The following is a 27,110-nucleotide window of genomic DNA, read 5'->3' on the forward strand; positions in this document are numbered from 1 at the left end:
TTCGTCGGCAAAGCAAATTGAAAAGCAGCAACTTAGGAAACGTGAGGGTGAGGAGTAACTTCTGTTGTGCTCAGTTGTTCTTACAGTGTCAAGCTGTCATTCCAGCCTCAGGTCTACAGGTTTGTTATCTGACTACATGCCTTTTGAATGTATAAGAAATGACTCAGAAACGAAATTAAACAAACAGTTCTAAACTGAGATCTGAACAATACATAGAACGTCTGTCTGTAAATTTAGGATCCTGAACTGGTTTATTTAGAATATTGTCGAATGGATTTCCACCACAAAAAGAAACAATCTCCACGACTTGTAATCAAAGTTATAGTAACATCTGAGACAAATTCATCGAGCATTTAAAGCAAAAGCACATTCTAGAGTGGCGAATCATGACTTGCAGAATCGTTGCTATTAGAAACATTTTTAATGAAAACCCGTATATTCGGGTTACATAAAGGCACGTTGAGCAAATCAATAAGATTGACCAATCAAACATCCGTGAAAACATCTTATCTGAATGTTACAGTGTACTCAGCTTTTCACAAGTCTACCTCTAATGAACTATCAGCGATTCATTGTGTTATGGATTGTGACTAGTGATGAGGTTATTTGATAAACCTGCTTTGTCTGTTCTGGAATGACGCACATCTGTTATCTTGATTCTGTATACTTGCACCTTCAGTTTACCTGCACCTTCTGTTTAGTTGCACCTTCTGTTTACCTGCACTCTTAATTCCCCTGCAATCTGTCTTTGCAAGCTTCTGACTGGATGTTATGTTCAACTGGTTTGTATATCCTGTTGGCGAACAGTTGATCTAATTCTAAGAAGTCATACAATGCCGGATCCAATGGTTCACGTGACTTCAGTTTGGTTATATATTCCGTTCTCAAACTAGTTTCAGACATTGGTGCTTGCACATACTGTCAACATCATGATCAGGTTACTGCTCCCTGTGTTGGCTGCCTTCCTCACCTTTACTCCTGCCTGGCTTCAAGGTGTGTACTGTAGCAGTCACGAAGGTGTTTGGGTTTAAAATGGCTTCAAGCCATGCCTCTAATATATATATATATATATATATATATATATATATATATATATATATATATATATATATATATATATATGTTCTTTGGCGAATCGAAGTCTTTGACTGCATTGAACCTGGAACACAGCTGAATTAAGTAATATTGTTTTGGTTATTTTACAGATCCGTGCGTTACCAATACTGACTTATTGAGCGACAGCACTCGAGGTTTGGATCACAAACAGAGGCCGGATCAGATCACAAACGGCTTCTGTGATATCTCCCTCAAGCCAGGCTGGTACCGGCTCAAGATGGGCAGCGACGATGCAGACCTGGCCACCTCTGCCCCCAAACTAGGCGCATGCAATACAAGATTTCCCATCTGGATGAATGGTTAGTTATTTACCTTTTCCGCCGTCACTGTTCCCTATATGTAAGCGGTTTCACTGTAGGCCCTGTGTGCACGTGTAAAAGTAAAGATTAGTTATTCCCCTATTCAACCGTCACTATTCTCTGTATGAGAGTGGTTTCTCTGTAGGCCCTGTATGCACGTGTAAAAGTAAAGGTTTGTTATTCTCCTATTCAACCGTCAGTGTTCCATGTATGTGGGTGGTTTCTCTGTGGGCCCTGGGTGCACGTGTAAAAGTAAAAATTTTTTATTCCTCTATTCAATCGTCACTGTTTTCTGTATGTGGGTGGTTTCTCTGTGTGCACGTGTAAAAGTAAAGGTTAGTTATTTCCGTGTTCAACCATCACTGTTCTCTGTATGTGAGTGGTTTCTCTGTAGGCCCTGTGTGCACGTGTAAAAGTAAAGGTTAGTTATTTCTGTGTTCAACCGTCACTGTTCTCTGTATGTGAGTGGTTTCTCTGTAGGCCCTGTGCGCACGTGTAAAAGTAAAGGTTTGTTATTCCTCTATTCAACCATCACTGTTTCTTGCATGACAGTTGTTTTGGTGTATGTACACGTATGAAAGTAAAGGTTAGCTATTACCTGTTTAATCGTTGCTGTTCAATTTCTAGCCATGGTTTCTCTTTGTATACAGACACGGATAACAGTAACAGTTTAGTTCTTCATCTTCCTGTCCAAGCATTAACATTATCTAAATAATAGTGGTTTCTCTGTGTATGCTCGAATGAGAGTAAAAGGTTAGCTGTCCTCCTGTCCAACCATATTCAATATAACACTGAGTCCTTCGGATGAGTTTCAGCTAGATGCAAAGAACATGGTAATTATTTCAAAGGGGTGTGTTTCAGGAACGGTACCGAGTGTTCTTAACCAACAGACAGAAACGATAGCGTGTATTGTGGCATCGTCAAACAACCCATGCGCGGTGAAGCTCCCGGTCAAAGTGAAGAACTGTGGTCAATATCGAGTGTACGAATTACAACCCACACCATTCTGTTCGACTGCGTACTGCTTCAGTAAGTCACTGATGGATACAATAAATGTACAGTGTTGATCGAATAGATTCACTGAGTAGGTACAGACTGACCGACTGAATACAGTGAAAGGAAAGAGATCACAAGGAGATGGGAAGTGGATATGGATCGGGGTTGGGTTGATAACCAAAAAAATGCTTCGTTTTTTGTTCCAGATGATAGTCATGAGGAGTAGATTGAATGGAGTTAATCAGTCAGTGAGTCGGTGACCATATAGTCCATCAGCTGATACAATCAAATCTGTTAATTTGACGGAATGAATAGGATAAGAGTTTACTGACGGGAGTAATTAATAGGTCTGTCCTCCTGTCTCACGTTACTTTTTCTAACGTGAAATATTACTCTCTGAGCGTAACGTTGCCATGTTTAAGCGCGTTATCATTGTACATCATGTTTTGCGGAATATCATGTGACCGTGTCTTGACCAATGAAAACCAAGAATCACTCTGTGATATATAATAAATTTCGTTATCCACGTTACAAATTTGCTGACCCGATGTCCACAAGGGACATCTTCACAGACTGGCACTACGCCATGTTCAGGTGAGTTCATAATGATATCGCTGACACGACCTCAACACACTGATATCGCGAAGCATAACTTACACGCTGACACGACCTTAACACACTGACACCTTATCCCGAAGCCTAACCAACACACTGACACAAGCTCAACACACCCATATCGCGAACCCTAACCTACACGCTGACACGACCTCAACACATTCATATCGCAAAGCCTAACCTACGCGCTGACCCGACCTCAACACATTCATATCGCAAAGCCTAACGTACACGCTGACACGACCTCAACGCACTCATATCGCGAAGCCTAATCTACACGCTGACACGACCTCAACACACTGATACCGCGAAGCCTAACCTACACACTGACACAACCTCAGCACACTCATATCGCGAAGACTAACCTACGCGCTGGCACGACCTCAACACACTCATATCGCGAGGTCTGACCTACACGCTGACACGACACCACCAGACTGACAGTGGGACGTGTAGCCTACATGCTGACACGACCTCAACACACTCATATCGCGAGGCCTAACCTACAAGATGACACGGCCCCGAGACTCCGACTCATCAAAACACTGATACCACGAAGCATACACATTGGCATGACCTCAATACACTGGTACCACAACGTGCACATACTGAATCTACCTCAATACATTGTTCAATACACGACACTTGTATATTTACAGGCTAGCAGAGATAAAATAATGTAAAGATAAGGTAATTTGGGAGAGTACTAAACATGTTATCACCCGAAGGTTAACGCCTCCTGCCCAGCACGTGAGAACTACACCCTTTCATACACCAAATGCGTTCACTTTTGCAGGTAATTTCCCTACCATCGTAATTAAACCGGAAGTCGCCCCAATCCTGGGGAATAGCACAGTTAACCCCGCGTCTGAAGACTTGCGCTTCGAGTGTAGATTTATCTCCCCTAACCCAAATTATTTTTACGACATCGTTTGGAGAATAAACGGAGCTAAAGTGGCCCAGATAAACAGGAAGTCCGGAGCTAATCTGCCTCTAGCCGCTCAGCTACTGGAACCGATGTGGACTACCCGCTACAAGCTTGGCATGAACGTAAGATGACTACATAGACCCTATACATAATCAATAAAGAAGTAATACTACTATTTTGGAAGAATATTTTCACTGATTTAATCAAAAGGCAAATGTTTTATTTCGTATAATTGAATTCTGGGGAGGGGAGGGGGTGCTCGGTTACTGAGGTGGCTATCGTGTTAGCGAGGCGCAGTGATCCAGGAGCCTTTCGCCAGTGCGATCACAGTTTCTCTCCGGCAATACGTGGAAAGGTCATACAGCAACCTAGGGATGGTCGTTTTCCCCGGTCTTTGCCGGTTCCCATCATAATGCTGGCGCCCGTTTTATAAGTGAAATATTCTTGAGTAAGCCGTAAAACACCAATCAAAAAAAAAATAAATATCAGTTCTGCATTAAATTGGCAGGAAACACGTCATAGTTACTCGGACGGTAAGGTAACTTTTCCGAAAATTATGATGTTAGACTTTATGAAACCTCACAAAATCGGATCACTGTTTGTTACAGCTTTAAATATATCACTGCAAAATCTCGATATAATGAATCCTAAGCAGTTGTTCTTGTAAGGTTGTATGGTTAATTAGTGCTTGAACTCCCTGACTCGTGTAACACCAAACTATATTCAATGTCCACCACAGGTCCAGTGTTCCGTGAGAGTCCGCTACTCGGCCAATGAAGACCCCAGTCCAGAACACCACAGCCAACAGTTCTTCGCCGGACTGAAGGTAAGCTTACCTAGCACGCTAACGTGACGAGGTCACAAAGTCATCCATCCACAACCCAAGAAGTCCGGAACATAACACTCAAGAGTTCTTCTCGGGCTTAAGGTAAGCTTCACTGATAGGCTAACGCGACAAAGTCACAATCAAGTCAGTTACAGCCAAAGGAGTGTCCAGTCCGGAAGACTACGGCCATTAGTTCTTAAATTCGCCGGACTGAAGGTGAACTTCAGTAACGCTCGTCACGGGGACAAATAATGTAACAGTATAATAACAGTATGTAACTCAGTTTCTCTGTATCCTGTTAAACCATACTAACCGTCGGCTCGCAGTCATACACAATTCGGCATATTTCGTGCGTTTCAAATAAATATTTGCTACCACTCAAATTATTCTTGGGTTTGAGCGCAATTTCAAGTCGAAAAAATTACGCCTATACGCGAGAACTCCACCAAATCCTGTGCTTTATGGCATTGGGATAAATCGCAATCGGCTTGTGTTTGTCCCATGTATGGCCCGTTCTGGGCCTGCATCACGATGCCCCCAAAACAGCAGTCTGGCTTATTACAGGGATGCAAAATTTGGCATTGTATTACCCTTCGATTCCTTTTTATTACATACAACGCATTGCTTGGCTCTGTGCCAACTGCATATTATCTTGGTTGTTAGATACCCCACATGACGAGACAGAAGCGTTTGACTTCTGGACGGGTCTGTTGTAGTTCTATGGGTGGATAGAAGCTGTTGTTTACATTGAATAAAGCAGACGACAAATATAAACAGAGAAACAAAATGACGATTTTTTCTGTCGGAGCGAACGTTTATTTTAAAGGAGAAAAGTATCAGGTTACAGATAATTTAAAGTCCAACGTTTGAATGCTACACAATAAGAGATAATAAGGGTTTCACGAAAATTGTTTGTTTTTTTTTTTATATAAAAACCTGATAATTGTTCCTGCGAGCCTTTCTTTCAGCGGCCTCTCCTAAACGACCCAGTTGACCACAAACAATGGTATGGCAATCAAGCAATGGGTCACAAAACGATCGGATCCATGATGTCTGATATTTCCCGTGATGCAAAACTTAACCGCCGGAACACGAATCACTGCGTCTGGGCTACGACAGTCACAGTTCTTGCTGATGCGGGGGCTTCTGTGATGGACGTCATGTCTGTGACGGGAAAACCGCAATGAATCTAGTGTACGGAGTTATGTCACCAAACCGTCCGTTTCAAAACGCCGTGAAATCAGAAATATCCTGCATGCTTCAAGTGTGTTATCAGAAAATGATGAAAGTGAAAAAGCCGTTGAAAATACTCCCATGTCAGTCACGCCACTCCCACTGCAAATGCCCGGTGATGTCGACTATAACACGTAACAGTAGCAATGCCATCCAAACGGCAAAATCCCAGTTTTCAGTCACGCCTCAATGTTTTGGAGGGTTGTTCAACAATGCAACAATAAATAACAGCACAGTTCACATCAACTTCACATCTTTGGGATACTGGACTGGCTGCAGATCGTCCTTTTCAACTCCCAATCCTTGTTGGATGTTCATCCGTCTTAAACCTTTTTTTCAAAATGTTCAGTCCGTTTACTCATGTTTTCTCTCAGCAAAGGCTGTTGTCTGACTGCCGCCAATATATTGCCGTTGACCCAGATCTTCAAATTTGGCATATCATGTGACCTTTATGCATGGGTGTAACGCGTATATTTTACGTAACAATTCTGGTACGCGCACTGAGTGAAACATGTGCACGTGACTGGTTTAATGTATATATAACTTTGTACGGACAGCGTCATTACAAATTTAAATTGTGATAGCCATGTATTGTATTTCACAATACTATAAACGCAAATCATATTTATCCTCATGACACCTGGAACATATAAATTATAATATATTTATTTGCTTACTTATAATAAGCATAAACACATATCTATGATGATGTTATTGTTTTGTTATTTATCAACATATGTTGAGAAATTAACATTGAATTGAAAATGTGAACTGAAGTGTTCCATTATTTCAACATTCGTTACCCAGTGTTTATGAATTTGATACAAAATACAACACCACCGCAAAGCATTTACATAAGCAAACCAAGTAAAATTCAGTATCGAACTATTGTTAACCTAATTTTGTGTGTTTCAATTATTTATTATTCGTACGTAATTCAAACTTTAATCACGTTTAAACAGTTAAATTCCCAACTCTCGTTGTCGTTTTGCTGATGCCAGAGGTTTCCAGCTCCTTTAGGTATGTCAGACAGTTTGGTAAAACTTTTGACCTGCCCGAACTCTCGCTGCCAGCAAAGAGCGACCTCCCCGGCTCACTGTCAGTGTGGTCGCTGTTTGACACCATGCCTGTCTCACCGAAGCCTACCCTGATCACAGCGTCTTAGCTGAAAGCAGGGCAATATGAAAGCAACCCTGCAGATGTTTTATTTTGTAGTGCTCTATTCTATAGTCGGAATTGTTTTCGAGAAACAAATCCTAGTCGTGAAGCACGTCCGTAATATGTAGCATCGCATTTTAACACCCTTTGTAAAAACATCATGGTTTCGTCCAGGAAAAGTGAAAGTGGAGGCGTTTTTAGCTGTTAATGTATACCGCAATGTCGTTTTTGTTATAATTACGAAAACATTTTTCTGCTACCAAGGTAATAGAATAGAAATAATGTTCACGTCAGGGTAGTCTAACGGTAGTTTTACATCAAATCGATGTGGAAGAATTTATATTTTAGGTCTTAGGCTTCGCTACCGTTAGACTACCCTGACGCGAACATTATTTCTTAAATGAATCAATACGAGTCTTTATTTTTTCCAGGTTTTAAATCCAGCCGTTGATCTGAAGGAGGGAGAATCTGTCATTGTTCAGCTCCAATCCACCGTGCCTGTTCCCTGCCAGATATTTCTGGCAGGGAAGTGTACTGTTCGCTTCATTGACCTGAGAACAGATGTAAATGATGGGTGCAAGACAACAGAAAAAGCGAACTGTGGATTTGAGTTGTCAGCAAAGAACTGGATGGCCATTCACGAACTGACGGTGACAGCGAAGTTCGACGGCATGTTCGGTAGTCGCATAAGCCAACTGTTCCTGACCTCAACACCCCCAGCCTTCAGTGCGCCCAACCACGTGTGGGCTGACGTCAAGCCCCAACCAGTCGTTGTGAGTAAGCCCAGTAGGGAGTTGTTCTTTGCCAATGTCTTCAGTTATGACATCACAAATGCGTGTGCTTAACATCTGTGATCGACCCACAAAGCTGATTTTGGTTTAATTAACAATTTTAACGCACACATGTGGACATTAGGTGTTGAAATTGGTGAAGAATAGGACGTGTTAAATTAATACAAGGCTGTCGTAATTCAAATTTCATATCAAAGCTGTTAGCGGGGGCTCACGCTGTTAGCGTGTTACCATTTCTGGTACCCTAACAGAAAAACAAATGCGTGGTAAGAATGAAAAAGGAGAATCTGAGTTTGAGCCTGAGACTGCTAGATAGTATATGTATTGGGCTCCGTACTGAAAAGCAGTGAACAGAAAGAATCTGCTGTTTACAAATGCCGGCGCTATTGTAGTGTACAACTGATAGTCTAAAAGCCGACGGGAAGAATGCATTGTTGCAGCTTTCCTTCGTCTTTGCCTGCTCCACTCCTATGTCAGGTGAAAGGGAGAGGGTAAAATTTCACCATACTTTTACTATACAAGAAATATTGGCCGTAACTCAAATCCGCTGACATACATATGAAAGTCAAGATCACGGGCTACAGTTTGGTGCAGATCCTGTTATTCTGGCGTCTATAGTGAAAATAATAAAGTGAAAATTTTACATAGGCCTACATAGCTATCCAACCATCACTTTGGAATGGTAATTTACATTTAAAACGGCCTTCGGCCATTGAGTTTTTTAAAAGAACAAACTTGGCTGTTTTCATTTTTTCCCCACTCCTTTCAATATCTTAAAATCCCGGTAAAAGTAATGACATATTTGGATTCAGCCTACAAAATTACAGTAAAGGGGAAGACAATTTAAATATCAATCAAATATCATGGAAGAGAGTTCCTCGCAGGCGCATGCCATAAAAAAATTATAATATGTACCTCAAGTTGATAAATTATAAATAAAGTCAGCGCCAAAATCCGCTGTGGGCGACTCCATTTTGCCTAGAAACTAGTCCTGAAGTCTTGTGTGTTAGGAGAAGAATTGCCGCCGGAAACCGCCGAAGTGCAGTTCGTACATTTCCGGTAGTAGGTAGGTGAAGGTAGTGAACAATACAGTTCGTTTTCCGCTTGACGATCAGGAAACCGGAATGTTGGACGTACGTTCCGAGTTTACGCGAACAAGCCGGCAGTTTTAACGGCTCTCATTGGCTGAGGGGCAACAACCCCCCAGTATAAATTACAGGGTGTTAAAGATGGAGGACGCGGTGGATTCGCCGTTTTCAGGCATTACGTGTATGGCAGGGGAAAATCGCAAAATTATGCAGCAGGCACCACCAAAAATGTGCTCCTTTCAGCCTATAGTGTCATGTTTTAAAGTTTTCTTCTCCTTTAAATAAAATCAAATATGCATTATCACAGGATAAAATTAACGAGAAAATGAAAAACAGTGAAAAATGAGTAATGTGACCTATTAAGGATGGCTGCAGAAGCCGAATTTGCATACGGAAACCCATACTAATTTTTTCAAGGTTGTCTATTAAACGCAAAATATGCAGCACAGCACGTGATCCATCAACAATCGCACAGCAGCAAAATCTTTGCCAAGATTTTAGTGTTGTTCTGATGAGCTTGGTTTTTCTACATTTAGCAGTTTGGTGATTTATTGGAGTTTGAAGTTAGCGATGAAAAATAATCCAAACAATTTTCAAGACGGCGTGTGAATTTAATACGAAAAACATATTGCAAGTCAAAACTTGTGTGAATTTGGCAGTAATTTGCACCCTGTAGTATTAACGATTAGGAAAGACACATTTTATAATCGAGCACAGATGGTGGTATTCTATATCTATTCGGAGGAGGGGCTTATTTGGCAAAAGATGACAGCTCATGGAATATCTTGATCATGTGCACAAGTTCGGATGTACCAATAATATCAAAGAAAATAAAACAAAATAAAAGAGCGTCAAAAAAGACCATGAAAGACTGTATCTGAGAATATCTACTATTATAATTTAAAATCCATTGAGCAAAAGCATTAGGCAACGTTATTGTTCACCCAAGAGCGATAGGCAGTGATCGAAAACACTTAGCAGAAATATACACTAGTATTATTTCTTAGGCATATTAGGTCTATGCGGTGTTTATATTATAATCATCATTTGTAATCATTATATTGCTGTTAGTTTTATTACCTTGTCATATGTTATTTCTTGTAATTGTTTTCAGATAAACATCATCGATGAAGATGCTCTGACCCCAGGATCATATTGTACATTACAAAACGACCCCCATTTTAGATCGTTTGATGGAAGGTAATCTTGACCTCCTAATCACGTTAATTTTGACATTTTACGACAATGGCTGCGCGCTCTGAGATACTTTCTGAACTATAAAGGAATGCATGGAAAGTGCATTAGGTAGGAACCCATTCAAAATATTCAAAATCGCCCCAAACTGTTCGTATTTTGCAGAATGAATGACTTAAGTATGGCTTAAGGACAGCAATATTTCAACCTTGTCTTGGCCACCTGTCTTGGAGCGAATAAACCACTTACTCACATTGGTCACATTTAATGCAGTTTCGTAGAACATATGGGGAGTAAAGTTGTTTGAGAAAGATATTTTGAGCTCATTTTCTTTGGATATCTCTCAACAATGGAGGTAAGGAAAATCTGGAAGGTCAACATTTTGCATTAATGTATGTCGCTTGTCAGTTGTTACGTTCCTGTGGCATTATATTTAAGTTCAAAAATGCGTTCTCTGCCTCGAAAGCAATTTGTAGACCAATTCTCAATTCCACAAAAGGTATTAATTTGTTACACAGACGATTTGACGTACAAATGCCCGGCGAGTTTGTGTTGTACCGCCACAAGACCTTACCTATAGAGGTAAGTATGTTTCATTTACAACATTATTATTGCGCATTTATATAGAATGTGGATGTACAATTATTGAAGCCAAAGACAATGACTCTGTCTTGCTCCCAACCGTCTTGGATATGGCGAACTCTTAAAATAAAGGAACTATGACTGAAAATCTGTTGTTAACGAAACACCAGAATGCGGTAAAAAAAAAGATGTAACAGAGGGACGTTACTTTTTTGTGAATTTTGTTGTGTTTGATTTGGAAAGAAGATGCATGATGAAATTTCTGACTGATAAAACTAATTTTTTGACGATGTTATTTCTGATAGAGACATATGCCAGTCTTGTCCATCAAGGCACCCACAACCATCCGTTGGTTTATGTTATTATATAAATTTTGAATGAATTATTTACCCATATAAGAAGCATACATACGATCATGACTTGATAACACCACATAATGATGTTTATTTCAGGTGCGTGGATATTTCCAGCTTTGTGGGACAATCCCATATTGTATTTGTGGTGCCGCTGTTAGATCAGGCGAGCAGATTTTTGTGTTTTCTACCTGTAAAGATAACCTGGCTTATCAGACAACCCGAGTGCGGGTGTACGGCTGCAACAGGAATCAGATGAGAGTCACCACATCGAATAACGGCACGAAATACAAGGTATGACAGACTGCAGCGAAGAGAGCAAAACCAGAGCAGGGACGACAGTTGGCAAATGGTCACGCGTAATCGCTGAAATACGGCATCTAGTAAGGCCTCATTCAAACTGTCATTCTAACTGTAAATAGCAGTATGTTCGACTGTTCAATGGTCTGGAATTACTCCAGTCTAGTACCTGGACCCTTACCCCCCCTCGTCTAACAACATAGGGTCGAGTGCTGACTACCTTCATTGTACAACTTGCCGCTGTTTCATTGGCTTGCGAATTCTTTTGTCAGAAGCCTTACTGTGTCATGATACAACCTCTATAAGGACAGTGTGTCTCGTTTTCGCAGTTAAGGAATTCATTCTTGGTTTCACACATGTGACGGATAAGTAGGCAATGACAGACTTGACAGACAATGCAATCATGACAACCCCTCGATATGTACCTGCGGCAGTTTGTCCCTCAGAAGGTAGGAAATAATTTCGAAAATGAGAGATTTTCTATATCCCGTAGGGCGATACAGCAATATAATCTAAACACACCTTAAAACAAACCGCCCATTTGGGTTGAATGAAATTTTGCATTTCTTACTTTGTTAATGCGCTACAGATTTATTTTAGGACAGATGTAATCTGATATAATCATGTTAGGTCACGGGTGTATGATACTGATAGCTGTACGCTTTATGGCCATGTCAGTGAGCGATTCCAAAAAACCTTGAAGTAAGCATAAAAGCTGACACTATATATACATAGAGAAAAAAGATATAGGACACAATTATTACAGAAAAAAATTCGAAGATGAGGACGAGCAACACCACTGAAACACGGCTCTTGTGTCCACGAACATCGCCTTGACCGAGCGCCAAACTAAAAGAAACACCTGCCCTTTGAAAACGGAACAGAATTATACTCTTTGAATGGGTATCAGTTGTATTTGTTTTTATTTTCTCATTGTCACATTGCTTGATACCGATAGTACGGGAGAGCTCCTAGGTTTTGTGAGGTCACTCTAGATAGCTGTAACATGGCAAAATGGCGTCACCAAATGAGTGGATAGGCACTGACAATCATTTGCTATTTATTTTGTTGATAAGCGGCGTAGATTTTTTAAAATATTTTTAGAACATTTCTGCAATACTATTTTATTAGTTAATTCAGATTTAGTGGCTGACTTTATGATCATAAATAGTTGATCTGTTTGGGAAAGAAAAATCTCTTGTTCAAGACAAATCTGCCAACCAGCCAATCATAGGCTACCACGGAGGCAACGGCGGTGATATGTACTTGACCCTTAACGTCAATCTGGTCAAGCGTCTGGATTAGAATTACTCAAAATGCTGTGCCGACCACTAAGATCCGTTTTCTTTTTCTCATGATTATATTATTTTTAATTTAAGTTAAAATACACATATATGGTCATAAGAAGGGTGTTTGTGATTTACATGTGGACATGTGGACATGTGAACGTTAGCACCTATAATGAGTCCAAATCTGATACAATATAAAATGTACGTATGTTTTTAGTTAATGGTCCTCGATTTAGGTTCCACTTGTCCTATCATAATGCACGCTAACAGTAACTATATCTGTTAATGCTGTTCTAGTTGGCCTATCACAGAGGAGGCTGGTGATTACGATATCTGGTCATTGCCGAACTAGTTAGTCTATCAGAGAGCAGTCTGACAGTCACGATATCTGGTCATTGCCGGTTTAGCTGGCCTATCAGATAGCAGCCTATCAGTAACTACATCTTTTAATGCTGTTCTGTGTAGCCCATTAGAGAGCCTGCCCGCGATTACGATATCTGGTCATTGTCGATCTGGTTGGTCAATGAGAGAGCAGTCTGACAGTCACGATATCTGGTCATTGTCTGTCTAGTTGGCCTATCAGAGAGCAGGCTGGTGATTATGATATCTGGTCATTGCCGGTCTAGCTGGCCTATCAGACAGCAGTCTGACAGTTTACAATGTCTGGTCATTGCCGGTCTAGCTGGCCTATCAGACAGCAGTCTGACAGTTTACGATATCTGGTCATTGCCAGTCTAGCTGGCCTATCAGAGAGCAGACTGGCGATTACGACATCTGGTCATTACCGATCTAGTTGGCCTATCAGAGAGCATGCTGGCCTATCAGACAGCAGTCTGACAGTCACGATATTTGGTCATTGCCGGTCAAGTTTACCTCTGAGAGAGCAGTCTGACAGTCACGATATTTGGTCATTGCCGGTCTAGCTGGCCTATCAGACAGCAGTCTGACAGTCACGATACCTGGTCATTGTCGGTCTAGTTGACCTATCAGAGCGCATCGGTTACGAGTGACCGTTTGACAGCTTGACATCACAATGCCGTCACAGCCCTGATTTTACTCTCCGTGCACTACGTCTTTAACCATATTATATCTAGTCATCGCCGTTGTAGTTGGCCTGTCATAGGGCAATCCCCAAAATCACCATCATTGTCCATTGCTGCTCTAGTTGGCCTGTCATAAAGCATTCCCCAAAATCACCGTCATTGTTCATTGCTGCTCTAGTTGGCCTGTCATAAAGCATTCCCCAAACTTACGGTCATTGTTTATTGCTGCTCTAGTTGGCCTATTAAAGAGAGGTCTGACAGCCACTATACATGTATCTAATGATTAGAGTTACAGATTGATAATCAAAGAGCAGTCTGAGAGTCGATATCTGTTCATTGCCTTTCTTGTTGGCCTAAAATAGCATAAAATATCTCACATTTGACATTTGAGTCCATAGTGTTTAGTCGGTGACTGTTTGATTCCCCATACACTGCTGTTGGTTACATTCTACAGGTAGAACTGCCTACTGGTCTGGCAGTTGAGATCAGGAACGGTTACATCAAGATCATCCCCTCCCCAGCTGACGTAGGACAGGTGACAGGGCTGTGCGGGAACTTCAACGGGAATGCGGAGGACGAGTACATAGACCCGAATGGGATCCGGCACAGCAATGACTGTGACTTTTTTTTATTTAACCGTAGCCATTTTTGTGTTGTAAATAACTACGGGTCGACGTGGAGGTAAAGTTATTCTAATATTATGTTTTAAATTTTCCACCAATACCTATTCATTTTGTCTGTACATTGATTAGTCATCTCTCATCACTTTTGCTTAACTTCGTAAATATGTCTGCATCTTTCGAGAACTTTTCTTGCAAATTTACTTTATTTCAATTTATTGCATTTTCACGTTTCGAAGTTTTGTGAAGATTTGCTTCAAATCTATATTTCGAAAGCAGTTTGATGCGTATTGGGTTTCACTTGTCTTGGAAAGCTTAAATACTAAAAACAGAATGGTCATAAATCATTTCATTTGCCTGTACGGCAACTGTGTAGTAACTGTGCTACTGCTGAACCACAACTGCTCAGTAACTGTGTAGTAACTGTGCGACTGTCCGGTTACTGTGTAGTAACTGTGCTACTGTTGCACCACAACTGCCTGGTAACTGTGTAGTAACTGTGCGACTGCCCTGTAACTGTGTAGTAACTGTGCTACTGCTGAAACACAACTGCTCAGTAACTGTTTAGTAACTGTGCGACTGCCCGGTAACTGTGTAGTAACTGTGCTACTGTTGCACCACAACTGCCTGGTAACTGTGTAGTAACTGTGTGACTGCCCGGTAACTGTGTAGTAACTGTGCGACTGCCCGGTTGCTGTGTAGTAACTGTGCTACTGTTGCACCATAACTGCTCAGTAACTGTGTAGTAACTGTGCGACTGCCCGGTAACTTTGTAGTAACTGTGCTACTGCTGAACCACAACTGCTCAGTAACTGTTTAGTAACTGTGCGACTGCCCGGTAACTGTGTAGTAACTGTGCTACTGTTGCACCACAACTGCCTGGTAACTGTTTAGTAACTGTGCGACTGCCCGGTTACTGTGTAGTAACTGTGCTACTGCTGAACCACAACTGCTCAGTAACTGTTTAGTAACTGTGCGACTGCCCGGTTACTGTGTAGTAACTGTGCTACTGTTGCACCACAATTGCCTGGTAACTGTGTAGTAACTGTGCGACTGCCCGGTTGCTGTGTAGTAACTGTGCTACTGTTGCACCACAGCTGCCTGGTAACTGTTTAGTAACTGTGCGACTGCCCGGTTACTGTGTAGTAACTGTGCTACTGTTGCGCCACAACTGCTCAGTAACTGTGTAGTAACTGTGCGACTGCCCGGTTACTGTGTAGTAACTGTGCTACTGTTGCACCACAACTGTTCAGTAACTTTGTAGTAACTGTGCGACTGCCCGGTTACTGTGTAGTAACTGTGCTACTGCTGAACCACAACTGCTCAGTAACTGTGTAGTAACTGTGCGACTGCCCGATTACTGTGTAGTAAATGTGCTACTGCTGAACATAACTGCCTGGTAACTGTGTAGTAACTGTGCGACTGCCCGGTTACTGTGTAGTAACTGTGCTACTGTTGCACCACAACTGCCTGGTAACTGTTTAGTAACTGTACGACTGCCCGGTTACTGTGTAGTAACTGTGCTACTGTTGCACCACAACTGCTCAGTAACTTTGTAGTAACTGTGCTACTGCCCGGTTACTGTCTAGTAACTGTGCTACTGCTGAACATAACTGCCTGGTAACTGTTTAGTAACTGTGCGACTGCCCGGTTACTGTGTAGTAACTGTGCTACTGTTGCACCACAACTGCCTTTTAACTGTGTAGTAACTGTGCGACTGCCCGGTAACTGTGTAGTAACTGTGCTACTGTTGCACCACAACTGCCTGGTAACTGTTTAGTAACTGTGCGACTGCCCGGTTACTGTGTAGTAACTGTGCTACTGCTGAACCACAACTGCTCAGTAACTGTGTAGTAACTGTGCGACTGCCCGGTAACTGTGTAGTAACTGTGCTACTGTTGCACCACAATTGCCTGGTAATTGTGTAGTAACTGTGCGACTGCCCGGTTGCTGTATAGTAACTGTGCTACTGTTGCACCACAGCTGCCTGGTAACTGTTTAGTAACTGTGCGACTGCCCGGTTACTGTGTAGTAACTGTGCTACTGCTGAACCACAACTGCTCAGTAACTGTGTAGTAACTGTGCTACTGTTGCACCACAACTGCTCAGTAACTGTGTAGTAACTGTGCGACTGCCCGGTTACTGTGTAGTAACTGTGCTACTGTTGCACCACAACTGCCTGGTAACTGTGTAGTAACTGTGCGACTGCCCGGTAACTGTGTAGTAACTGTGCTACTGTTGCACCACAACTGCTCAGTAACTGTTTAGTAACTGTGCGACTGCCCGGTAACTGTGTAGTAACTGTGCTACTGCTGCACCAGATCTGTCTGGTAACTGTATGATAACTGTGCGACTGCTGCACCACAACTGCCCGATAACTGTGTGGTAAGCGTGCCACTGCTGCACCACTGCCCGGTAACTGTGTAGTAACTGTGTGTCTGCTGCACAACTGCCCGGTAACTGTGTAGTAACTGTGCGACTGCTTTATTTGGAATAATGAACAAAGGGATTCGGCACAGCAATGACTGAGACTACCTTTTAGCCAAAGTATTATATGTGGTCAATAAATAAGAAGAGACACTGAAATAATTCCAACTTGATTTGACCATGATTTGCACGGTTAGTACGACTTTGATTGGATCTGATTTATCAGATCCATTTATTTGGTACATGTTGACTGTATGGCAGCTATTATTGAAGCCTTTTCCATACAACCCCCTAACAGCCCACTAACTGATGGAAAACACCACAGGAGATGGTAAAGTGTCCTAAAAAAACGATATTTCTGAATTTCAAAATGAACAAGATGCAGTATGTCCGATTTTGTATAAGTAGGCAATGAGATACAAACCCTTGGCCAACTGGATTGGTCCACCATTTTCACAACGTTCTTTGAAAAGACACATTATTTTGTGGATAATCTGCCCGCTGTTTCTGCTTGTTTTCTCAATATGTGAGTCTAAGAAGTCCATAATATACGCTGGGTGAATGGCTTTAATTGTGTTTAACTCTTTTCCTATCGTACAGTTTCGTAAGCTGTACTTTCTTTGAAGATTTTAGTTTTAAACAATGTCAGGTATCACTCCACGGTATACAGGAGTTTTGGACTTCAGCACAAAATGGTCTTGATCTGTTGATCGCTGACGTTGGTCGGGTACATGATGGTTTTGATCTGCTGATCGCTGACGTTGGTCGAGTAAATGATGGTTTTGATCTGCTGATCGCTGACGTTGGTCGTTTACATGATGGTTTTGATCTGCTGATCGCTGACGTTGGTCGAGTACATGATGGTTTTTATGGGTTTTACCTGTTTTCCTCCATGCACCTACTAACTTGATAGCCGTCGATAAAAAAAACGACGAAAGCGTAAAACCGCCACCATGCAACGCACTCTGAAAGAAAATGTGGGAGCTGTCAGTCTTTAGCAGTGTTGATCTTTATTCTCCGCTTATTCTCCGATTTTCAGAATTAAAACCACAAAGGAGTCGTATTATGGCTATCCTGATATCGACCTTGACCCAGCCCAGGTGGGTGAATGTCATTGCACGACCCAAATGTCACAGATATCACAGGAAGTGAACTGTAGCAGGGTGTCCCCTCAGCAGTGCGGCATCCTGGACCCCGTGGTGACGGACGAATACTGTACTCAGATTCCACCGTCGTCGGCCCGGCGGAGAAAGAGACAAGTAGAAAACAGCGATGGTTTGAATGACGACGATGTTAGACCCGTTTTCCCGTTGTACACGGACACCGAATTTACGGTAAGAATGTAGACTGGACTTCATTACTGGATACTGTGACGTAATCGCGTCCATTCATACACGGTAATCATTTACAGAGACAAATTACACCAATGTAGACCCATCTGTGGCCATTGTAATCAAAAGCAGTCCATTGCGTCGTGAATTAAATATAATAAGATGTCAACAGTTTGGAGAGGGAGGGGAGAGAGGTCTCCGTGGCCTAGTGGTTAGCGTGCTAGTGCAGCGCAATTGCCCAGGACCCTCTCACCAATGCAGTGGCCCTGAGTGCAAATCAAGCTCTCTCTGACTGACTGAATGACCTATATCTGGCGGGGATTGACTTTGATTCAAAGTGACCTCTGACCTCTACGTGATTTCTACGCCTTCCCTTTTGGAAGAACTGTTCCATACAAATATATACATATATCCCATGATTTATGTGTTGCAGAAGAGGGTGGGTCACATTGTTTACGTAATGATTATATCTGTTGGGGTTTGTCAATCGGCAGGTACCTAAATGGATCAATGGATGGAATGAGCAGAAAGCTAGACAGCATTGTGTACGCTTTTTTCAACGGTCCCCTGCGTTTCAACCTTGTTCAAAAGTCAGTAACTTGGAAATGGATCTTGACATCCACTTTTGCACTATCGACGTGCTGGTAAGTTGGACGCACACAATGAAAATGATATGAATAAAACGGATAGTATGCAATATATGTTAACGTGTCAGCCAAAGAGTACGGCATGCCATATCCAGAAACTCATATGTGGTGAACAATAAAGATTCTTCTAGGCTGTCTGCAAAACTCTCAAATAATGAAGATTCTTCTAGGCTGTCTTCAAAACTCTCGTATAGTGAAAATTCCTCTAGGTTGTCTTCAAAAACTCTCATATAGGGAAGATTCTTCAAGGCTCTCTTCAAAAATTCTCATAACTCCCATAGGGGGAGATTCTTTCAGTCTTTAAACAAAATAACACAAGCGATTTTTTTGACTGTCTTCAAAAAGATTATCCAACTAATGTTTTGAAATCCCGCGAATGAACATTATTTGAGAAGTTAGAATTTCAGGCCAGTCAAATGCGCTTTAAGTTCGGAACAATTTTTATTAGTCACACGTTCATAGCTTGTTGCGGTATAGAAATAAAAGCTTTTCCATGTTAGTGGCTTAGTATCTCCATCAATGTTTTGTCATCTTCAGCTCTCTGGCACAACAGAATGGACCCTAGCCGCCTTAGAATCGTTTAAACACAACTGTAGGTCTGAGGTGCGAAGGAATACAACGCTCTGGATTCGGGACAACTCACCGTCTGTGCTTGATCAAGTGATGGGGACTAGTTGTCCAAACGAATGTTCTTTCAACGGAAATTGTGTTATGGGTAAGGTAACTATTCCTCTTTTCAAGGGATAAACCTGACAGCCTGAATTCTGTCTGAACATCTTATTTAAAATAATGTTGTGCACAGAAACTCTTCACATCCGCTATTCACTGGAAAGCGGGAATTCATACTGGAAGAGACATACGGCCGACGGCACAAAAAATTGTTTTGCCAGATGTCTACTGACAAATATCTGACCTTGAGTGGGACGAACGAACGTTCAGTTTTATCCGAGGTTTCTTTTATACCTATCTACTCACTCAAGTCACTATATCTTGAAACACAGCTGAAGTTTTTGACAAGGTTACCTCCCCTTGTATAATACGGCGTAATTATGCAGATTAACATTCATCTTCACACGTGGCGTACACATCGCTGTGAATTACGAATATATCACAGCGCTTGATCGGTAGAAAGTAAGGTCGTATTTGGTTTACCAGAAAAGAAAACACGTGTCCATATCGTTTGCGTGTGGGATCCACGAACAAACGTTACATTGTGAGAATCTCTGTGCTGCCCCGTTTCCCACCCTATAATTCTCTTGATTGACATTTTTCAGAAAAGTTATTTATTTATTTATTTATTTGATCGGTGTTTTACGCCGTACTAAAGAATGTTTCACTTATACAACGGTGGCCAGCATCATGATGAGAGGAAACCGTGCAGAGCTCGGGGGAAACCCACAACCATCCGCAGGTTGCTCCCCGACCTTCCCACATAGGGCCGGAGAGTAAGCCAAGTATTTAGCTGGACCAGCTGAATAAAGCTGAATTTCTTTAGGTACACTTTTAGAGTTATCTTCCATGATAACAAGTTACTAATTCAAAATATGTCCCCAAACGGTGTTTCCAATGATAGTGCTTCACCCTGGAGAAGCTAATGTATATCACATGACGTCAAATGTTGCTGTAACATGGTCAGTGCCTCCTCAGGTGAATGCCAGTGTGAAGCGGGCTGGATTGGGGACGACTGCTCCATTGATATCAACACACCACCCGAAGTTCTGGGCTTGCCGAAAGGGGGACTATGTGATTTCAAGACCCGGAAGTGCGACCGTACTGTAGTGTACGGATCGAAATTTGCAGCTTCCGACAACCTAACTTGCAAGTTTGTAAGTATGAACGATGTAGAAAATTCATCCTCATCTTCATGGAGTATAGGAGTGAAGCGTGGCCGAGTGGTTGAAGATTATTGTCTTTCGTGTCTTTCTTTGTTGTTTGGATCGTTACATTAAACAACAAAGAAAGACAGCTGACCAACCTCTTTTATTCTCCTTGATAACCATAAGAAGCACAAAATGTGTTCTCTTCCATTTTGTCGAAATAGGAAAATCGGCAGTAGAAAGAAAGCTTGGTATTTTATTCTGGTTTATTCAGAGAAATAATGATATAAAACAGTGATTATTGTATTCTGAAATAGGGCTTTGCTACGTCAGACGCTTAAAGCACAGCGTCGCAGCGACTGATAAGCCCTTGACCAATTGGGTCGCTTGTTCGAATCCAGCATTCGCCTTGTGTTTCGACTTTCGCTTTAAATCAAGGCGCTTATAAGATACCTAGCGTAGAGCGGTGGTTTACTTCAGTCATTTCTGTTTTCTCCACCCATAAAACCGATCATGGATTAAATATTCTTGCGTGTACGCGCGTTAAATTCCAATCAATCAAATCAATGAAGGAAATAAATTGTGCTCTTTCTCCAGGAATACGACTTAGCAGTGAGAGAGAGCACACCTTACTATTCAAAAGCAGTCTTCCGCCACTCTGGTGAAGTCGTGTGTCCCACGCCACTTGGCCTTATCACAAACGACACGGACGAACCTAGAGTGTATCACATCTCTGTGAGCAACAACAACCGTGTGTTCAGCCAGCCGAAACTCTTCCTTCCTTTCCACTCGGATGATTTCGCCTGTAACATAAACGGTTTGAACTTCTCTTGTAGGAATGTGCAGGTATTTATCTTTGCTTTTATCATTATTTTGAAATCGTCGTTGGGTGAATATGTAGGCCAGTTGTATATCAGCACTGCAATGAGTATTTCTCAGCAATCATGGTCTACTCGTTGATAGTGTTAGGTGTTGTTATGCGTACAAGTAATATGCACTCTTTGCATGGCTGATATCAGATACCCAACCAACTTTCACTTGGCGACGGTGAGATATATATGTTTGAGTATTAAATTAAGTATGTGCACTCGATGTTGGGCAAAGGTTGAAAGCAAAACCCAAAACAAGCAACATCTAGGCTTTTCTTGGTAGATATGTGCACACAATTTATATGTTTTCTTGGTGGATATGTGCACACAATTTGTATGTTTTCTTGGTGGATATGTGCACACAATTTATATGTTTTCTTGGTGGATATGTGCACACAATTTCTATGTTTTCTTGGTGGATATGTGCACGCAATTTATATGTTTTCTTGGTGGATATGTGCACACAATTTATATGTTTTCTTGGTGGATATGTGCACACAATTTATATGTTTTCTTGGTGGATATGTGCACACAATTTGTATGTTTTCTTGGTGGATATGTGCACACAATTTGTATGTTTTCTTGGTGGATATGTGCACACAATTTATATGTTTTCTTGGTAGATATGTGCACACAATTTGTATGTTTTCTTGGTGGATATGTGCACACAATTTGTATGTTTTCTTGGTGGATATGTGCACACAATTTATATGTTTTCTTGGTGGATATGTGCACACAATTTCTATGTTTTCTTGGTGGATATGTGCACGCAATTTATATGTTTTCTTGGTGGATATGTGCACACAATTTATATGTTTTCTTGGTGGATATGTGCACACAATTTATATGTTTTCTTGGTGGATATGTGCACACAATTTGTATGTTTTCTTGGTGGATATGTGTACACAATTTGTATGTTTTCTTGGTGGATATGTGCACACAATTTATATGTTTTCTTGGTGGATATGTGCACACAATTTGTATGTTTTCTTGGTAGATATGTGCACACTATTTGTATGTTTCCTTGGCAGATATGTGCACATAATTTGTATGTTTTCTTCGTAGATATGTGCACACAATTTGTAAGTTTTCTTGGTAGATATGTGCACACTATTTGTATGTTTTCTTGGTAGATATGTGCACACTATTTGTATGTTTCCTTGGCAGATATGTGCACATAATTTGTATGTTTTCTTCGTAGATATGTGCACACAATTTGTAAGTTTTCTTGGTAGATATGTGCACACTATTTGTATGTTTTCTTGGTAGATATGTGCACACTATTGTATGTTTTCTTGGTAGATATGTGCACACAATTTGTAAGTTTCCTTGGTAGATATGTGCACACTATTTGTATGTTTTCTTGGTAGATATGTGCACACTATTTGTATGTTTTCTTGGTAGATATGTGCACACTATTTGTATGTTTTCTTGGTAGATATGTGCACACAATTTATATGTTTTCGCTGCAGGATTTGAACATGAAATAGATACGCACAACTGACATGAACATTTAGAATAAAATCCTGCGTGGGGTGTATTGACGAGAGCATATTTCTACAGATACGAGAGACCATTTGCCAACTATCGCATTCTCGTTATTGTTGTGGTGTTATGCATTTATCATACACGTAGCTGGCATGGACTAACTACATACCAGATGTCCAAAACACGATCAGTATCCACCCGAAGCCATATGGATATGAAGTACATAACCAGTGGAAGTCAGGCAGATATCGAACACACAACCAGTGCCCTTTCGAAGTCAGACAGATATCAGAAACACAACCAGTACCCACTCTAAGCCAGGCAGATATCAGACATACTGCCAGTACCCACTCGAAGCCAGGCAGATATCAGACACACAGCCAGTACCACACTCGAAGCTAGGCAGATATCAGAAACACAACCAGTACCCACCTGAAGCCAGGCAGATATCAGACACACTCCCACTCTAAACTAGGCAGATATCTGACATTAGATAACTACTACCCCACTCGAAACCATGCGGACATCAGACACACAACCAGTACCACACTCGAAGCCAGGCAGATATCAGGAAGACAACCACTACCCACTTAATGCCATACATATATCAGACACACAACCAGTAACCATCTAAAGCCAGGCAGATATCAGACACACAACCAGTACCCATCCAAAGCCAGACAGATATCAGACACACAACCAGTACCCATCCAAAGCCAGACAGATATCAAACACACAACCAGTTCCCCACTCGAAGCCAGGCAGATATCAGACACACAACCAGTACCTCATTCGAAGCCAGGCAGATATCAGACACACATCCAGTACCTCACTTGAAGCCAGACAGATATCAGACACACAACCAGTACCACACTCGAAACCATGCAGACATCAGACACACAACCTGTACCCACCTGAAGCCAAACAGATATCAGACATACAACCTATACCCACCTAAAGCCAATCAGATATCAGACACACAACCTATACCCACCTGAAGCCAGACAGATATCAGACACACAACCTGTACCCATCCAAAGCCAGACAGATATCAGACACACAACCTGTACCCACCTAAAGCCAGACAGATATCAGACACACAACCTGTACCCACCTGAAGAGAACAGATAGATATCAGACACACAACCTGTACCCACCTGAAGCCAGACAGATATCAGACACACAACCTGTACCCACCTGAAGAGAACAGATAGATATCAGACACACAACCTGTACCCACCTGAAGCCAGACAGATATCAGACACACAACCTGTACCCACCTGAAGAGAACAGATAGATATCAGACACACAACCTGTACCCACCTGAAGCCAGACAGATATCAGACACACAACCTGTACCCAACTGAAACCAGGTATAGACTAATCATCATTATTAACTGACACGATGTTCGCGTTGATACGTGTAGCTTAGTGCTGTTATGTTCTCATGAGGAAAGAGCTGTGAGCTCATAATTTCAACCAAGTCTTAGAGATGTGGTGTAAAAAGGAGTATTTCGCAAAACCAACGAAATTTTACCAGTGGTGTGGATTGGTCGAATGCATCTGCAGCTAGTTCCGGTGTGGCTTGAGTCAGGCAGTTCCGGCGAATGGCCTTTAGCCTAAAACTAACTATTTTTAGTTAGGATGTGTGTTAATCTACAATGCTGAAATGCTTAACAGATTAGTTGAACGACAAGCTTTCGCTTCTACCTCGTCTTAAACTGGCCAGATTTATTCTCGCCAGATTCTCGTCAGAATATCGGTCTATTGGTGGTGATATAGCTTGAAATCGAGGGCCTGCAGAGTTCAAATGTTCAAATCTAGCTCATGCTGGCCTGGCAACAACCTACGGGTGGTCGTGGGTTTTTGCCAAATAAATAAATAAGTCCCTTGAAATCAAGTTGTGACTTTTGTTGTCGCTTTTTTTTTGTTTTTGTTTTTTGCTCTATTCACCTGATGACTGCTATTATCTAACTTCAGGACCAGGAAGCCTTCCTGCTTCATTTACCAAACTCCGTGAGGCTCCTTCTCTGCAGGTAGGTCTTTCATAATAGATCCTAGCTTTCGTGCAATTGCGTTGATGAAAATACGAAATTTGACTGTCTTGCAGATAAGATTTAATGATCTAGTGTACACAGGGGATCGCCTTGTCATCGTTTTGAAACTTGGATAATTTCCGGTAAACAAGGGCAAGGATTCTTAACTTGAAATGACTAAGTCATCTGTAACAGTTTCATTAGTGTATGTTTCTCTAGAATGCCTCTTCACATTAAAGGTAGGAATTGCATTAAGTTAACTCTCTAATAACAGTGAACAAATTTAATGTCCATACGATCTGTAATGGTCTGCAGAAAGGAAAGAAAGAGCATGTTATCAGTAAAAGAATTACCTAGCTATATAAAGTATACACTATATTACAGTGTACGACATTGCTACAGATCGGCCAAACGTCGATTACATTCGGTAACATCTACAAATGACTTGCTTTATATAAGTGAATTCGGAGCTACATCCCGGACACACATTTTACATGTCACACTGAAAGCACGTAAAGCCACATTATTAATATGTGTATTACTACGCGCGTGTGCACAATGCTTGCATGGTGCGCACTGGGTCTCACAAAGTATTTTTGAAGATTTTACCAATAGCTAATAATACGAAGGGTTTATGTATTTATATGTGTAAACTGTACTCAACGGTAGGTATACATATAATCAAGAAACACGCTTCCTTTAAAATAAGCAGAAACTCGTTTCGGCTTCCACGTAGTGAATCCTTTAAATGGTGACTGTGAAGTGAAATTATATTTTGTGTGGGTTGAATACTGGTCTAGATGCACTTAGAGTTCCTGTAAAGAATATTCCTGACACTTTGATAACACGCCAGCCAACGGAGTTTGCAGGCTTTCCTTTGGTACCTGTATGTCATCTCCAAGGCAACATAAAAATCGATACCTATAATTGGTCAGAGAAATTCTCAATAAAAGAAATAAACTGAAAACGGATTACTCGAGATACACAAGTGACGAGTTGTCACAGAAATACACCCTGTAACACAGGTAATGGAGCACGAGTTGTCACAGAAATACACCCTGTAACACAGGTAATGGAGCACATTTGTAGGGGAGATAAATCTTCCAGGTATACGTAAGAGCAACTTGAACAAAATACTGAACAATGCCAGTCAGCTGACCTATCTTCCTTGCCTCAGTTGACACTACTAGGCTTTCACAAGTAGAGTGGCGTGTTCGAACCCAGCCCCCGCATGTTCGACGGAAGCCTTCACGTCAGGACGTTTGTCGAATAAGCGTTGAAGTGTGGAGTTGACTTGGTTTCCTCCGCTGATACGTGTGACCGTGTGTATACACGTGAATTATCCCTGAACACGATGTGAAACGCCAATAAAATTAAAAAAAAAAAACAACAACAAACAAGTGAACAATACTTACTGTAACTTTACTTACTGTAACTTGCCAGCGCTTCGTCTCTACATGTTTGTTGTAAAATATGTCTTTACAGGAATGGCGAGTCTGTAAGATTTTTCCAGCTGCCTCCTGGAGGAGATTTGACGAGGTATGAAGGCTTCTGTTCCCTCGTCAATAGCCTGAAAGAACTGGAGCCAAGTACATATCCAACTGATGTCCAAATCGCCCATTCCCCCTTGTCATCGGTAAAATATTAACCTGTGGACCATTTTGATATCAAGTTGTGATTCTCCAAAATGCAGATATAATCGCCACTTTCCTTTAGCCTTACCTACAATCCTTATTTTCCATGGAAGACAAACATTGTACATTTAAACCTGTTTATGTCAAGTGTCTAATCAAATAAACATGATGTTTTACATCAGAACGTGCCCTTGTGTTTATAGATCGCTGCCACTGCGCCTTGAAGTTGTATTCACATCATCAACAGAATCAAAGTTCTTATCATAATCAGTCTTGACCCTGGGCGATGCAGAGGTCAGATTCATTTAATATGCATGAAAATTTTGTTAGTTGGGTTTGTGCCGCTCCTATCGCCAAATGTGCGACGGTTTAGAAGAAGTAAACCAAAGCACACCGCCACACATAGTGTAGGCTAGGAGCTCAGCACAAA

General features: G+C 41.5%; 1 protein-coding gene across 1 annotated transcript; it reads left to right on the forward strand.

The window, feature by feature from the left end:
- Window positions 1–916: 916 nt before the first annotated feature.
- On the forward strand, window positions 917–26,879 carry LOC135462006 (von Willebrand factor D and EGF domain-containing protein-like). The gene is made up of 17 exons (XM_064739334.1): window positions 917–993; window positions 1,206–1,415; window positions 2,277–2,444; window positions 3,823–4,076; window positions 4,694–4,780; window positions 7,603–7,944; window positions 10,165–10,250; window positions 10,763–10,826; window positions 11,279–11,473; window positions 14,266–14,492; window positions 17,898–18,192; window positions 18,684–18,833; window positions 19,374–19,551; window positions 20,484–20,662; window positions 21,251–21,499; window positions 24,991–25,046; window positions 26,532–26,879. Exons 1-17 carry the CDS (start codon window positions 930–932, stop codon window positions 26,692–26,694), a joined length of 2,967 nt encoding a protein of 988 aa, XP_064595404.1. The 5' UTR covers window positions 917–929; the 3' UTR covers window positions 26,695–26,879.
- Window positions 26,880–27,110: the final 231 nt, after the last annotated feature.

Source organism: Liolophura sinensis, chromosome 1 (genome assembly GCF_032854445.1).
Source record: "Liolophura sinensis isolate JHLJ2023 chromosome 1, CUHK_Ljap_v2, whole genome shotgun sequence".
Lineage (NCBI taxonomy): Eukaryota > Metazoa > Mollusca > Polyplacophora > Chitonida > Chitonidae > Liolophura > Liolophura sinensis.